General features: G+C 38.9%; 1 protein-coding gene across 1 annotated transcript; it reads left to right on the forward strand.

Annotated features, from left to right (window-relative positions):
- Window positions 1-2,746: 2,746 nt before the first annotated feature.
- Window positions 2,747-14,862, forward strand: si:dkey-98f17.5 (uncharacterized). The gene is made up of 12 exons (XM_028578091.1): window positions 2,747-2,930; window positions 3,980-4,091; window positions 5,732-5,825; window positions 6,612-6,666; window positions 9,783-9,923; window positions 10,012-10,172; window positions 10,278-10,376; window positions 11,036-11,181; window positions 11,609-11,780; window positions 11,916-12,028; window positions 12,506-12,593; window positions 13,633-14,862. Exons 1-12 carry the CDS (start codon window positions 2,819-2,821, stop codon window positions 13,684-13,686), a joined length of 1,347 nt encoding a protein of 448 aa, XP_028433892.1. The 5' UTR covers window positions 2,747-2,818; the 3' UTR covers window positions 13,687-14,862.
- The last annotated feature ends 506 nt before the right edge of the window (window positions 14,863-15,368 follow it).

The following is a 15,368-nucleotide window of genomic DNA, read 5'->3' on the forward strand; positions in this document are numbered from 1 at the left end:
GGGACACGTTACTTGATTTATAACCCATTCCTACATATATTCTCCATTCATGTGCCAGAAAAGATTATGATCAGCAGAGCACTAGACTACTAGAGTACACTAAGACTCATACACAAGTTTGGAATTAGTATTTTCAGTAGCATAATATATTTTGTTTAATACATTGTAGGTGTGGACATATAAATAGGCCTGTTTAGGTGTTTTCAACCTATCAAGTCAGTAGAAAATGTAAGAATAAATCAAATTTGATTTCTCTAAAAAACATAAATGCATGTTTCTGTTTATGGCCTTTTATAACAAATCAAAGAGTTACATAACTTTAGGTGTATAATAGAACAACTTATATCTAAACACGAGTACATTTTCAACATAAATTACTATTAATTGCTGCTAATATCAGCTATGAGGGTTTTAACGGCATGCTCTTATGCATGCATGACCCAAAGAGTATCGGCCAAAAACTTTTAATCCTACAGGAGACTCCGAGAATTTGCTTATGCAACAATCTGGCAATTTTAACCTGAAAGTAAAAATCCACCCCAAAGTAGAATTATACAAATTCTATATAGCCACTCTTGTGTATCGAGTGAGCAGCAGGCAGTGTGTGATGATGATGTCATCCTCAGACAGATCCTGGAGCTGCCCCACAGTTAAAAATATAATTGTAGGAGCTCCAGGAACACTGTGATTCACAGCTGAAAGCCTTTCTTCCAAATAAAACCTAATTTGGGTGTAATAGAAAATAAAAAATGTCTTTGTTGTCTAAATGGACTGAATGGGACACGTTACTTGATTTATAACCCATTCCTACATATATTCTCCATTCATGTGCCAGAAAAGATTATGATCAGCAGAGCACTAGACTACTAGAGTACACTAAGACTCATACACAAGTTTGGAATTAGTATTTTCAGTAGCATAATATATTTTGTTTAATACATTGTAGGTGTGGACATATAAATAGGCCTGTTTAGGTGTTTTCAACCTATCAAGTCAGTAGAAAATGTAAGAATAAATCAAATTTGATTTCTCTAAAAAACATAAATGCATGTTTCTGTTTATGGCCTTTTATAACAAATCAAAGAGTTACATAACTTTAGGTGTATAATAGAACAACTTATATCTAAACACGAGTACATTTTCAACATAAATTACTATTAATTGCTGCTAATATCAGCTATGAGGGGTTTTAACGGCATGCTCTTATGCATGCATGACCCAAAGAGTATCGGCCAAAAACTTTTAATCCTACAGGAGACTCCGAGAATTTGCTTATGCAACAATCTGGCAATTTTAACCTGAAAGTAAAAATCCACCCCAAAGTAGAATTATACAAATTCTATATAGCCACTCTTGTGTATCGAGTGAGCAGCAGGCAGTGTGTGATGATGATGTCATCCTCAGACAGATCCTGGAGCTGCCCCACAGTTAAAAATATAATTGTAGGAGCTCCAGGAACACTGTGATTCACAGCTGAAAGCCTTTCTTCCAAATAAAACCTAATTTGGGTGTAATAGAAAACAAAAAATGTTTGACTTACCAGACTCAGTAATACATAAATTGACTTTTACATACCCTACTAACACATTGTCTCAAAAAACAACTGTAGTAGAGTCTCTCAGTTTGCACAGTTACATTCAGGTACACTACCATTATCCACATCAACAGGTAGTTTTAATCTCGAAAGAGAATAGGCTTTATTATTTAGCCTGTGATGTAGGTGAGACTGAAGACAGTGTTTTATGTGTTATTGGCCATTATTTGATAAGTTTTAGAAAGGGAGCAAGGAGTTTCTGTTTGCAAAGTAATTGTTATATGTTTTATAATGTTGTTTCACTTCTGCAACATTATTTTAGTGTCCTTTATGTAAGTCCATGTGGGCTGGGCACTTCATATGTTCACACCACAATTAAACAACAACAACTTTCCAAAATCATATGTCAAGAACAATATTAGTTTTGATGTTGGGTGGACTTTCTCTTTAATCTAATCCTTACTCCTTCATTTGTTGCTGACCAAAAATGATCTTAATAAAGCTTTGATGTTAAAAGTGGGCAGCTGAGGCTACAATAGCATGACATTATGAAAATAAATAATTATGCACACAGAGTTGATATTGATAAGCAAGTAGAATCCTGGTTTTCTGTGTGCAACATGGTGTAAAAGCAGTGATGGAAAGTAACTAAGTACATTTACTAAAATACTGCACATAAGTAGGCTACAGTTCTGATGTACTTGTAGCCTACTTTACTTGGGTATTTCCATATTTATAAATAGGGAAATACCCGAGTAAAGTAGGCTACAAGTAGTAAGTTACTTTATACTTCTAACCCTCTACATTTCAGAGGAAAATGTTTGCTCCACTTTTAGCCTACTCCATGACTTAGACAAGTAAAAACAGACAAGAAATGAGTACAGTGCTACAATAATAGGCTTAGTGCACAAAATACACTCAGTACTACACTGCAGTAGGCAACACCATTTTTTGGTAGCCTACGCGATACCTGACAAGTTGTTGGGCCCCTGAGGGCCGGGGGCTGGACATTTGCCTGCTTTGCCTTATTGGTAATCAAGTCAGCAATTTTCGAGGCAGGTCCAAGGGTTAAGTTCAATTCCTTAAAAAGCTGCTATGTTGCCTGTTCAGTGAATCTGTCCCATGGATGTATTTCAAGACCTGTCTGGTCTGTCCTCGATGTCCTGTCAGTGGTTGACCGCAGGGGGGCGCTTTATCCGCACAAGACAGTCCTTGTGCAACACTGAAACTCTTCCCCTGGTGGTTTAGAAAACAACAGAGAGGCGGTTGGTGGCTGTGTTCATAATGTCGGGCAGAAAGCCCCGGTCTGTGGCAAACCCTCTGGAGTCTGCAATCACCACACCGAGTGAGAGGATACTGAAAGAATGCCACAGTTTATATGTCGACAGCGAAAACGGTAAATAATCCATTACGTGGATGAATATGAGTCAACGTTGTAGCGAAGTTTGGACCGTATGCAGATCCAAGCACGCATAGTTGTGATGTTATGTAACTTTAGTTAGTGGTTGGTGGGACTGAAATTTGAAGTTTAAACGCTGCTCGGTTGGTGTGTATAGTAGGTGTCGGTGTGCAGCAGCTGTCTGTCAGTGTCAAACATGACATTGAACTCTGTTGTCCTCAACAATAATCCTGTTACAATGAGTAACAGTTAGCTTAGTTCACCATGTCCTGTCCTCAGACTTTGGTCTCATAGCACGTCAATGAGGTATCTCACTACAGCATGTGCCCTTTCCATAGCTCCTGTCTGAGTTATTTAGTACCCAATAGTTAACTCTGGTATAACAGAGGAGGCAGAAACAGGAACGGGCCTCTCTTATGAGAAGTAGCTAACAATGAATTGTCCTATTTGAGGCTGGAACCAGAGAATATCTGACATTTTTTCACTCTTTTTGCTTAAAGAATTATTTAAAGTAGCCTAATACATCATTAAAATAGTCTGTCCATTTATCGTTTTAGCCCTAATTAGTTTGTAGGAAACACTCATTTTATACCCATGTAAGTACTTGTATTCATTACTAGAAATTGTATTTCTCATATATATAGCTATATATTACATTTTATGCTGACCTGTAGACAAATAAATACACATAACATGCCCTGTCCTGACTAGAAAACTTTCAGGGTTATACAAGCAATTCATTGGATTTGTTTTCCCTGTAAATATTACATCTTTCTTTCAAGGAAACCTCTTTGGAGATTATTTAAAATTTCTTAAATAAAGTTTAACCACAAGGTTATTGCTGAGAGCAATGCTTGCTATTTCAGGACCCATCTGTTAACACTCACACATTTACACACATTGCATTGTGATGATCCCACTGTAATTACTGCATTCCCTGCTTACTGTGTGTGTGTGTGTGTGTGTGTGTGTGTGTGTGTGTGTGTGTGTGTGTGTGTGTGTGTGTGTGTGTGTGTGTGTGTGTGTGTGTGTGTGTGTGTTTTCAGGCCTGGTGAAGATTGCCAGCAGCCTCGGAGTCCGTCTCCTGCCTCCCAGAAAGAAGATCATTGTGATGATAATGGGGAACCACTCTGCAGGGAAAAGCTCCTTTATTAACTGGTAACACATATTATAGTTTATGGGATATACAGTACCATTCGGCTTCACATGCTCTGCTCAATGTGTAAATAAAGAGTTTGATAACGAGTGACACAGAAATATCATCTTCTCACATGACTCAGTGGTTTGGATGCTGTATGGCAGTTTAGACTCAGGAAATGTGGATTTGTTAGATTTACAAAGTTGACAGGGGAAAACAATCTAGTCTAGTTCATTTGCCAGTTGAGTATTTTGACAAAAGCTACTTGCAGAATTAGGCTACAGAAAACAAAAAGGGGAGAAAATAGTTAAAAGTTGTACCATTTTGAGCTAATCTGATTGAACATGGGCATTAAGAAGGAGGCAATATGATTGAAAATCCTCTATCACATAATTTGATGTCTCTATAACCTTATATATTGTGATATTGATATTCAACATTTGCCACAATAGTCTAATACAACCTAAGAAATATTGTGATCGGGACCACTACCCCATTATTAACATCACATTAGCAAAATATCTATGGTATACAGTAGTTAGGGGTGCACATTATCTTTATTATCTTTGTAAATTAATCTTCTGATTATTTTCTCATTTAATTGTTTTGTCTATAAATTGTCAGAGAATATTAAAAAATTTCCATCATAAGTTCTGAGAGCTCAAGGGAAATAGAAATAGCTTTTTTAGTTGGATAAATAAAACTTCTAAAACCTAAAGTTATTCCGTTTATGTAGAAAAACAAATGAAATAACTAATCACTTACCAGATTGTTGCCAATTAAATTTACCCTTTAAATGATTAATTGACTAATTGTTTTGGCTATACTTTTGGTAAAATATTGTTATATCGCACAGTCCTACTGTAGTGTTTGAGGGGTTGAAAAACTCTTAGCTATATTTAAAATGTTCCTCTCCGCTAATTCAGGAATGTGTTTTGAAATGCCGCCATAAGGAGCACAGCTGTCAATCATGCTAATAGTTGCTGACCTCACATATTTTATATATTTATAATTTTGGTGTGGTGATGTGCTGTGTTTAAGGCTGAGAGTCAACAGAAATGGAAATATTAGACAAATTAGTACTCATTGATATACTATTATTTTATTTCCAGAGCTGCTGTTAAATTGGTTGAATCAGTATTTTTTTGTGTATGGCAGCACTTGTTGGTTAGGGAAATAATTGGGACTCTTTCTGACAGGAAACACTACTTTTCAGTTTTTATGATTAATATTTGTAATATTTGCATGGCACTTTGTGTACTGAGGAGCAATAATGGATAATTCAACTTTTGTTTGTTTTTGGGGGGCATTTCCACCTTTAATGGACAGGACAGCTAGGTGAGAAAGAGGACAGAGAGGAGGAAGACATGCAGGACATTTTCACAGGTCGGACTTGAACCCTAGACCTCTGCGTCGAGGCATAAACCTCTATGTGCGCCTGCTGTACCAACTGAACCAACCTGGCCACATTCCTCACTATTTTCTGACATTTAATGCTAAACTATTAATGATTAGTTGTGAAATTATAATTGTTAAGGTAGTTGCAGACCTGCCAATGTAGGAATAAGGCGTCGCTGCTTTAGATCTTGTGCACTTCTAAATGCAACATCAAAGATAAAATCGTTTTTTATGCATTTGATGCCTCTTGCTGTCATTTAAGGTATGCTGAGGAGCACATACAGAAAACAGGTGTCGCCATTGAAACGCAGGGGTTTACATTCATCACAAGTGGTCGCAAAAGAGAGTCATTGACGGTAAGAACGGCATAAAGACGGGCAACATACAGAAGAACTTATTGTGCATAAGATCTAATGAAAAGCCCTCTAACAAAAGTACCAGCTAATGCTTGAAAAGAGAGCCATTATAAATACAACCAGCTTTGTGCTGCACGCTTCATTTGAATGCTTTTATAATTTATTTCCAGGTCCTATCAATGTTTGTTAATTAACAGTATTTCATATTCAGATGGTACTTCTCAGTTTTGTGGATGAAGGATTTTTATGAATTTCTAACTTCAGTAAGGGGAACTGAAGCTGCAGCCCGTCATAAAGGTTGATGAGGCGATGCGTTCGATGTCAGCTTGCATGGGGAGGCACTCCCTCAGTCAGTGGTGATTTCTAATTTTGTATGCTACTCCAATGAGGGGCTTTGTTGATTACACACACACACACACACACACACACACACACACACACACACACACACGAGAGGACGCCTCTTTGCAGCATATAAACAGGCTTTGGAGACACCTGTCTCTCCCTCTTCTCTTTTCTTTTGCCTCTCTGTTCATATCCTGCTGTGGTTAAGGTGATGAAGATGAATAATGTATTTGCAGTGCAGGACTGCAGAGTGGAAGGATTATCTCCTTTTATATAGGAAAAACCTAAAGTGAGCGCACTGAGCTGCACCAGTGGAAGACTGAGTGTGAAATACCAAGAAGAGAGAGGACTCTGTTTTAGTGGGGTGGGAGCTCAGACGGACTGCAGATCAATATTTGTCTCATCAGGTTATTTCTCACACTGTCTTTTTAACTCTCACAGGGGAATGCAACGCTACATCTCTACCCTCACTTTCGACCACTCCTTGAGTTCAAAGGTAAGCCTTTTCTTCTTATACTAGCATCTGTAACTAATAATGGGTTTCTGAAAATTACACTGTTAAAAGTATTTGCCATGGTTCCTCTGATAATGTAGTGACTGAAATCCATTTCTATGTTCCTAAATTAACCAGAATGTATACATGTTGCTCTATTTCTAATAAGATGCATCACATATCTCACACAATAGAACAGTTAAGTACATGTTTAATGTAATCCATGCGAGGATAATCACTTAAATCTAGTGGGGTTGCATCTCCCTGCTTTTGATACTGAAACAAGCATAAAGTATGCTCTCCTTTTGTGTGATGACAAGATCAGCACTGCAGTCTTAGTGCACAACACATGCTCATTAACTTGTCCATAATGCTGAAAACATTTTAATTAATGTCATCCCTTTTGTAGTGTATGCAATGGAGAAAATGCATATGATTGTGTGTGTTTTTTTATTGTTTTTTTCCTCTGCTGGCATCATGATGGAAAACATCAAAGAGAGGATAAAGTGTTCAAATTTGCTAGAACAGCAGGAAGAAGCAGCATAAGGAATAGTGAGCAGGAGATGAATATAATCATAATCTGCAGCCAGAGATTTGCTCCTTTGAGGTTTAAGATAGTGCTCTGCTGTGTGGCCCATTAATATTTCCTACCAGGAACTGTTAAAGTTAATCTAAGCGTACGTTACAGACTCAGCTCAAATTCAGAAGTTATGAGTTCTGCTATTTTAGATAAAGCAATTTAAATATACATTTCATCTATAGCATTGACTGAAATTCTGGCTGTAAGTCCTGTGTTGCTCATGAAATGTAACCATGAGTTGTTAGTTATATGTTTCTGGCTATCACACGTTAGTCTTTTGTAATTTGAGTTTAGGTGCTTCACCTTGATGACTCAACACGGAGTCATGTCTTTGACCTATTAAGTTTTCTTGTTTCAGACCACACTCCTGTCATTACATTTGTGCCATTTGTTTTCGTGATATGGGAGTCGAGATTGCTCTGACATTGAAGAAAGAGACGTAGTTAGCGGCATATTGTTGTAAGGTAATTGGTCTTGGCTCTGTGTGCGACAGCAGTGTTCTGAAGCCTCTGGATGTTGAGGTGGTCGTGCAGAAAGTCTGGGTGTGCCTTCTTCGGGGGGGGGGGGGGGGTTAATGTATGTGCGTGCATTTGACAGTGAGTGTGTAGTGTAGAGAGTGAGGGTTCACTGGGTGCGGACCAGAGCGCTCACGGTATGGCTTGTGAGTCACACGCCCCATCGACAGCAGTGCAGTGTGGAGTCAGGAGGAGCTGCTGAGAAATGTCACAGCCATTCGAGACGGCACAGCCCAGCAGCAGCAGCAGCAGCACCAGCAGCTCCAGCAGCTCCACTCTGCAGGCCCTGAGCAACACCAACCATCTGCTGCTGGAATACAAGCAGGCTTTTTATTTGAACTTCAACGCCACCTCTGGAAATGCACTATAACAGGCGTTTGTTTACCTGTCACATCGACTGAGGATGACTCATCAGAAAAGCACCATATATCCTTATGTGGGAGTAGCTGCTGATTATACAGTTTGGTCTCCTTTGGGATATGCCTGGAGATACTTCTTAATATTGTTTTAGACTTACATAAAGGATGTAAATCTGTCTTTTTGTCTTTATCTTATCAACCTGTTGTCAAGAGTTTAGACTACATGCTGCATGGGAATCCACAAATGACTCTATATTGTTAGACAACAAAGATTTTTGGCCATGTTGTTTACTCATTTCCTTTAGATATATTTGCCCTGCATCTGCTTTGACCTGTTTAGTCCAACAAGATCTCTTTTAGTCTTGGTCGATGCAGCATTATTGCAGCCTTTGCCCTTTTCATCGTGCACAGGACCTCCAGTGTAGCTTTCTCAGTTACAGTCACGGAACTTAGCACCCATCGACGAGTATTGCTCTCATTTCCTTTTCACCTTTCAGGAGACTCCGAGGACTTTCTTCAACTGTGTGGATGAATATGGCTGTATCGAGGCTATTTAATTTACTTAGTTCTTAATTGACTTTTTAGTAATGCGAAGATGCATGCATGCATGTGTAAGGGAAGTAAATACCTTATGGAGATCTGACATGAAGCTGCTTGATAACATCTGCATATATATATGATCTTTTTCCTACGAGAGCAACAGTCATCCTGTCACCTTGGGCGTGACAATAATGGCTCATTATTGCGAGACTGTAGGAATACACTTCTAAGACGTGTCATAGGAGGCAGGTGTATTGATACTGTGACCATGCTGATGTAAGAGAAACATAAGGGAATGCTAATGTGCCTCAACAGTAGTGGCCCTGCTCGCTGCAGCACAAGGATGGGATTTGTACTGGCTGTTAACACCTGCCTCTTCCTATGAAACAGCCTCAGTGTCATCCCAGGCCTATGTGTGTGTGTGTGGAGTGAGGATGGGATGGTGCGTGTTGGTGGGTGCGGGTTATTTTGTCAATAGTCTCCAAATAAGGATCCTGTTATGGTGCTCAGAGTCGGGGTTTGAGGGGGACTCGTGTGTGGTGGTTGTGGTGAAGTATCGAAAACCTCACAGCGCGTTGCCTCACAGTCGTTCTTCACTGGCTAGCTTTATGTCCCACGTCCCCACGCTAAAGCTGCCAGTTGAAGAGCTGTTGTGTGTAACCATGACAACAGACCGCTCCGCAGAGGGGACGGTGAGAAAAACTGACACCTAACAAATGTTATCATGTGTAAAAAAAAAAAAGAAAAGAGAAGAAGACATTTTTATCTGTGAGGGTGTGGCCGCTGTTTTAATTTAACCAGAAGGTGTTGATGCTTTCTGTCAGATGTGTTAATGCATGTGTGCAGCCAACATACATCTTTATCCAAGTCATCCTGAACATTTTTGCAATTCAATCACAAATGATGCAAACCTGCAAGCACAAAAAGTTAACTGCGTTCTTGATCTTTAATGTCACTGGCCTCCCTCAGGTTCCCAAGTATTGACCGCACTGCGGCTTCCACTAGCACATAATAATATACTCATTAGGGGTGACAGCTTCCTGCAGGGGACTCAAAACCGTCTTTGTTACTATTAATTTATCCTGAAAGATACACCTGTACACACACAGCGTTTGTATATTCCAGGTCTTATGGACTATCTGTCTGCTGAGATCTCCACCTCCAAGCAGAAGAAGTTCAGTCTGGTGACATTTGTGGACACACCGGGTTTGGTGGACGGGGACATGGTCTACCCTTTTGACGTCAACAGCGCCATCACCTGGTTGGGTATGTCTTTGCAGCTTAAAGTGTTACTGTCAACGCAAAAGCAGTTGTGTTTCTTTCTAATGGATGTTTGTTTGTTTATTTTGTGCAGGAGAACAGGCCGACTTGGTATTTGTGTTCTTCGACCCGATGGGTCAGGCGCTCTGCAAACGCACACTCAACATCGTGGAGAAGCTGAGTGAGAAATGCGGAGACAAACTGTTGTTCTACCTCAGCAAGGCAGATGAAGCTGGCAAGGAAACAGACAGACAGGTAAGTTCACTTAATATGTGGCTTTTTTCAATTGCAATATATTTGTCGCCAAGAAAAAGTCAAGTTGATCCTAAAAATATTACTTATATTTGTTTATTGCTGCAGAGGGTAATGATGCAGATAGTCCAGGAGTTGTGTCGCCGTCCAGGTCTCAACAAATGTGGTTTTGAGATGCCTACAATATACATCCCCAACCCACAGAGGGTAAGGCTGTTTGCTTGCTGTATGTTACATTGATGGCACATTGGTGCGTTATTGAGAATAAAATTGAAGTCTATATTCTAAAATCCTATATCACGCAGTCCCCTCAGCAGATTGGAGCTGATTCTGGTGTTTTCCTTTAAAATATCAAGGCTGATCTTGGGTCTAGATTTAAAGCTCTCTGCTATCCTTGGGTGTTTAACAGCCATTGATCCTTAAATGTAAATTCTATACTCCAGGTTTCCTGGTAGCTCTTGAAGGCTGAAACAGGATGATTCATTTTGCAGTATGATGACTGAGAGAGTTGTCCATGGTGGGGAGGGAGGAGCGGGGGAGGGGGGCAAGGGTTGTAAACCATGGCCCTTTATAAGCCACCTTTGAAAAAGGCAGCCCCAGTCCTGAGTTATTGCTGCGCCATCTTGTGATCCACAATCACAGAGCTGTGCTCCACATGGTAGATTTGTGGACACCTCCCGACCTCCAATTTATTTTCGCTGAGTAAGTGTAGCTTCACTTCCTGCTAAGTGCACATGGCTTGTCAGTCAAAAATACCCTCAGGATTTGTTGTCCAGACCTTCCCTCTTTGAAATGCACAGCTATACTGTACATGTGTGTACAATTATTCAAAAATGGATGCGCTTATGAGCCTTTGTCTTGTTTAGCCGAGCCGCTGTGTGAACCAGATCGATGGGGTGTGTCAGACCATCGAGAAGACCATCAACCAGGCCGTTCAGAAGACTTTGGATCAGCTGGAGAAAGACTGTGACCTTATTTGTTCCACCATCAGCAGCAGACTAGAGCAGGACAGGTTTGACCTCTCAACCTACAGCATAGCATGTCAAGTCGACTTTATTGTCAATTCCGCAATATGTGCCAGACATACAGAGCAATTGAAAATATGTTTCTCTCCGACCCATGGTGCAATAAGGACACGTACAACAAGTATAATATAAAAGATATGAAATATATACAAATAAAGATAAGTAATACATACAATTAAAAAAATAAGTAATATGTACAATACAGTAATACATTCTAAATAGTGCAAATGTAAGGCAGAACCAAACAGTATAGAAAACATAAAGCGTGTTACTGTGTTTGAATTATTGCTACGTTTTATTTACCCCCTTATTAAACCATATAAGGTGTATACGGAGGAGATAAGAGTCACCTGATATTATTATCTGCAGTAGAAAATGTGATATTGAAACCAGATTTCCTCCGTGTGCATGCAGGGCTGATGTGACTCACAACAAAAGCATCCGTCTTCATTCGTTCATGTGTGGCGCTCTGGGTATTTTCCTTCCCGCCCTCTTCATCCTCAGTTTCATTTTGAACACCTTCTCTAAAGAGCAGCTGGAAGAACTGTTGGGTGAAGGACTGGCTTGGACCCTCTCCATCTTTACAGTAAGTCCTGACAGTGATATTTGTAGAAATAACAAATAGCATTGCAATGAAATATAACCATCTCATTCCATATTTTAAAAATCAAATTTGAAGTGTGCCTGATTTTCTGAGTGTCTCTCGACGTTTGTCTCGCAGGGAATAGTGATGTATTCATGGGACTGGATACCAGAAGATGGACAAGTAGTGTTTGTCATCTTTTTTGGAGCTTTTTGCTACCTCCTGCTTTTCCTAGCAAAGTATTTTGCAGGGTAAGTGTTACAAATATGCAATACAAATATACACGTGCAGAGCTGAAACAAATAATTTAATTATCAATTAGTCGATCAACCGAAAATGAATCCGCAATTATTTTTGATAATTCATTATTTAAGTAATTTCTTCCACAAAAAAAAAGAGCCAAAAATGAATTGGTTCCTGTTTTTCTTTTAGAACAAGTGATTAATTGAGAATTAAATATCTTGTAAATTGCAGCCCTAAACGCACACATGCACCACACATTGTCCACATGGGAACCAGGGTCATTTAAATGAAACCCTAAACATAAATAACCTTAACCCTCAGAGAAATGTCTAAATAAGTTTTTCTTCTATTTTGTCAAGGAGCTTTTTTGTTTTATATTAAGGTAAATTCACATCACTCTCTCTCTCTCTCTCTCACACACACACACACACCTTAAGTGATTATTGAAATTCTGAGTGAACATTGTGATTGTTTTTCATTCTCAGCCGAGGGAATAAGACTCTGACAAAGAAGGAGAAGAGGACGATGGCAGAGTACAGTGATTATATCCAGGATATTGTCAAAACTAAGAAGGTTAGTTTATTCCACTTTGTGCCATTATGCATTATGTCTAGTACAAAAGTTAAAGCTGCAGTAGTCTATATCCTCGACGTTCCACTTCCGGGATGGCTCCGGTGCCGCAGGAAATTCCGCCGGATGCATGTCTTTTCGACGATGTCAGTTACCTTCCGCTTTCTTTGTGTTGGAATTTATGAGGACTATGGTTAACTGCTCCTCAGATCTCTGCAGGGTAAATCCAGACAGCTAGCTAGACTATCTGTCCAATCTGAGTTTTCTGTTGCACGACTAAAACGGCTTTTGAACGTACACATGTTCCACCAAAACAAGTTCTTTTCCGAGGCTATTTTGCAGTGGTTTAGCGCTGCCCATGACGATTCTGATTGTTATTTAGTTGACAACTAATCGTCGTTGCAGCTCTATGTCAGTTAAAAAGTAATTACAAAGGTTTTGATAGTATTGAGTATTGCGATTTTCTTTTCCTTCAACAAAAACAAAAGTTGAATAATACACTTGTAGAAACAATATATCATGAGACATTTCTAAAAACAAAGAAAAATGCACATCCCATGTCAGTCTGACATTTTTTTCATTTGTAAAAAAGAACATAACATGTATTTTCTTTTTGCTGGAAACTGATATGATGTCAGCGGTACCGTATAAACAGAATATTTAGGTGAATCATTGGTAAAATAGATAAATAAAAATATTGATTCTAGTAAAAAGAATAAATTTTAAAAATCATAAAAATCATACAATCAACAACACACAGTTTGGACATAAATTGGATTTCCCCCCCCCCCAGCCCTAATAGGAAGGCGACTTGAATCCAGCGCAAGAATGGCAGACTCGTTAGTAATATAAAACCACTACATAGAGTGATCACTACAGAATGTAAATATATTGAATGGCTATTGCAAAAAAGCAGACCATATCCAGTCCCAAAATTTCATAAATATCTAAATGATTATAACTTCAATGCAGGTTTAAATTAACTAACTAAATTTCATTTGTCAAAATTTATGAATCTCACACAGTCAATTTTACTCCACAGGGGAAACTGTATGAATGGTACCTCCAGCAGTGTGCAGCAGAATATGACCTCTGAGCCTGGGTAAGCTGAAGACACGTACACGTACTGTATGTCGGTGTATTGCTACAAGATTTTGTGAAAAGCGGATCATCTGCTATGGGGCATCATTTAGTGTTTATGGTGGAATCAGTGGGACTTATGATCATCCACCAAATGGTCAGGTTTTTCTCTTCTCAGTCGAGCAGGTGTAACCTCTAAATACAGCAGATATCACTGCCAATATTTATCATCTCAAGAGCTTCGATTAAAGAGGAAGTGCCTTTATTAGTCAGTACAGGAGAAACTTATTTCATAATGTGAATAGATTTTTTTTTTTCAGTTTTTGTAGTAAGTATAGGTTGTGTTAAGTGTTTACAAACTTTTTCTTAATTTCTTCATAAGTAACTTGCAGCTGCTTTCTGCCAGAAAAGGTTTTATAATGTCCTCTGTAAAGCCTGTTGTCATATAGTCGAGGTCCTCGAATCTAACAGCACCGTCCTGAAGTCTGTCATGTTGTCTTTATAAGGTACCGGAATGTCCTACACTTGTGTTTGACTGTTAGCAATACAATAACCAATGCTGTGTGATGACACGTGGGCATTATGTTCGGACATTTTATAAACTACTTTCGTACCAATGAGACTGCAAGCTCCTTTCTGCCTACAAAGTGTCTCTGTCCTGCTTTTAGACATTTGTTTTGTTGTGTGATTTGTGCAGCCATCAGATATTTTCATAGACAAAGCATTATTATGCGATAGTATTCATACAAACCAGTCGAGACTTGGGATTTAGAAAAGTGGTAAGCAATGAAGTTTGTTACTGCACTGATGTGTATCTCTGAGTTGAACCTCATGTTGTTCAATCATGTCTGTAGATCGGTGTCACTCAAATCTAGTTTTATGACTACAACACCACGTAATGCCTTCACTCCAGTGTTTTTAGATATATTTTTGTAGAAAACCCTCTATGGGCTGTTTGCAATATCATTGTGAACACTGTCAGTTTTTACGGTGTCTCTTTGTGAAACTTGTGTGTGAATTTATCTATTCTGTGTAATTTTTCCATAATGTATTTTTATTGTATGAAACCGAGGCTCAACTGACTAGAATTTTCTCAAGTAATCCTGACTCAAAGAATGAAACTTGTCATAAACCTGCCAACTATGCTCTGTCACTTCCTTGAAAATTATTAAACATTTTCTACCAACTTTTACTATTTACTGTTTTCCTGGTTATAATAAAGTTAAGAATGCACACATAAACAACAGGTGGAGTAACAGAGAATGAGACGTTTTGTAAAGCAGTGACTACCTGTTGTTGGAATACTTTTATGTCAAAGTTCAGTTATAAAAATGCCCTTCTAGGCTTCTCTGTAGGAAGAAAGATGCTTTTTAAGATGCTGAGTTGACTCGTGTGTCAGGGATTACATCAGCACGCCAGGATGTAATCAAGCATCCGTGTTACAACCATTCCAAGCCGTTCTGAATGAACATGAGAGAAGCGGTGAGATTACAATAACTGGGAAAAAAATATTAAAGCAAAAAATTAATTTTTGCTTATTTTGCCTGTAAGCCCAGGCGACAACCCTCAGTTCCCTGAGTTAGTAACAACGAATATCCCAATGGAGGTGACCGCTTATCAAAACTACTTCTACTTTCTACCTTAAACTACTACTGGATTTGTCTAAAGGGGTGATATTCTCTAGGAAATTCATGATTC

Source organism: Perca flavescens, chromosome 5, assembly GCF_004354835.1.
Source record: "Perca flavescens isolate YP-PL-M2 chromosome 5, PFLA_1.0, whole genome shotgun sequence".
NCBI lineage: Eukaryota > Metazoa > Chordata > Actinopteri > Perciformes > Percidae > Perca > Perca flavescens.

Excerpts from the sequence above, each read along its gene's own strand:
- si:dkey-98f17.5 (XM_028578091.1), top strand. The coding sequence starts at position 2,819 with ATGTCGGGCAGAAAGCCCCGGTCTGTGGCAAACCCTCTGGAGTCTGCA. Across the intron at positions 5,826-6,611 it reads GCAAAAGAGAGTCATTGACG|GGGAATGCAACGCTACATCT; the intron begins GTAAGAACGGCA and ends TAACTCTCACAG. Across the intron at positions 11,781-11,915 it reads GGACCCTCTCCATCTTTACA|GGAATAGTGATGTATTCATG; the intron begins GTAAGTCCTGAC and ends TTTGTCTCGCAG.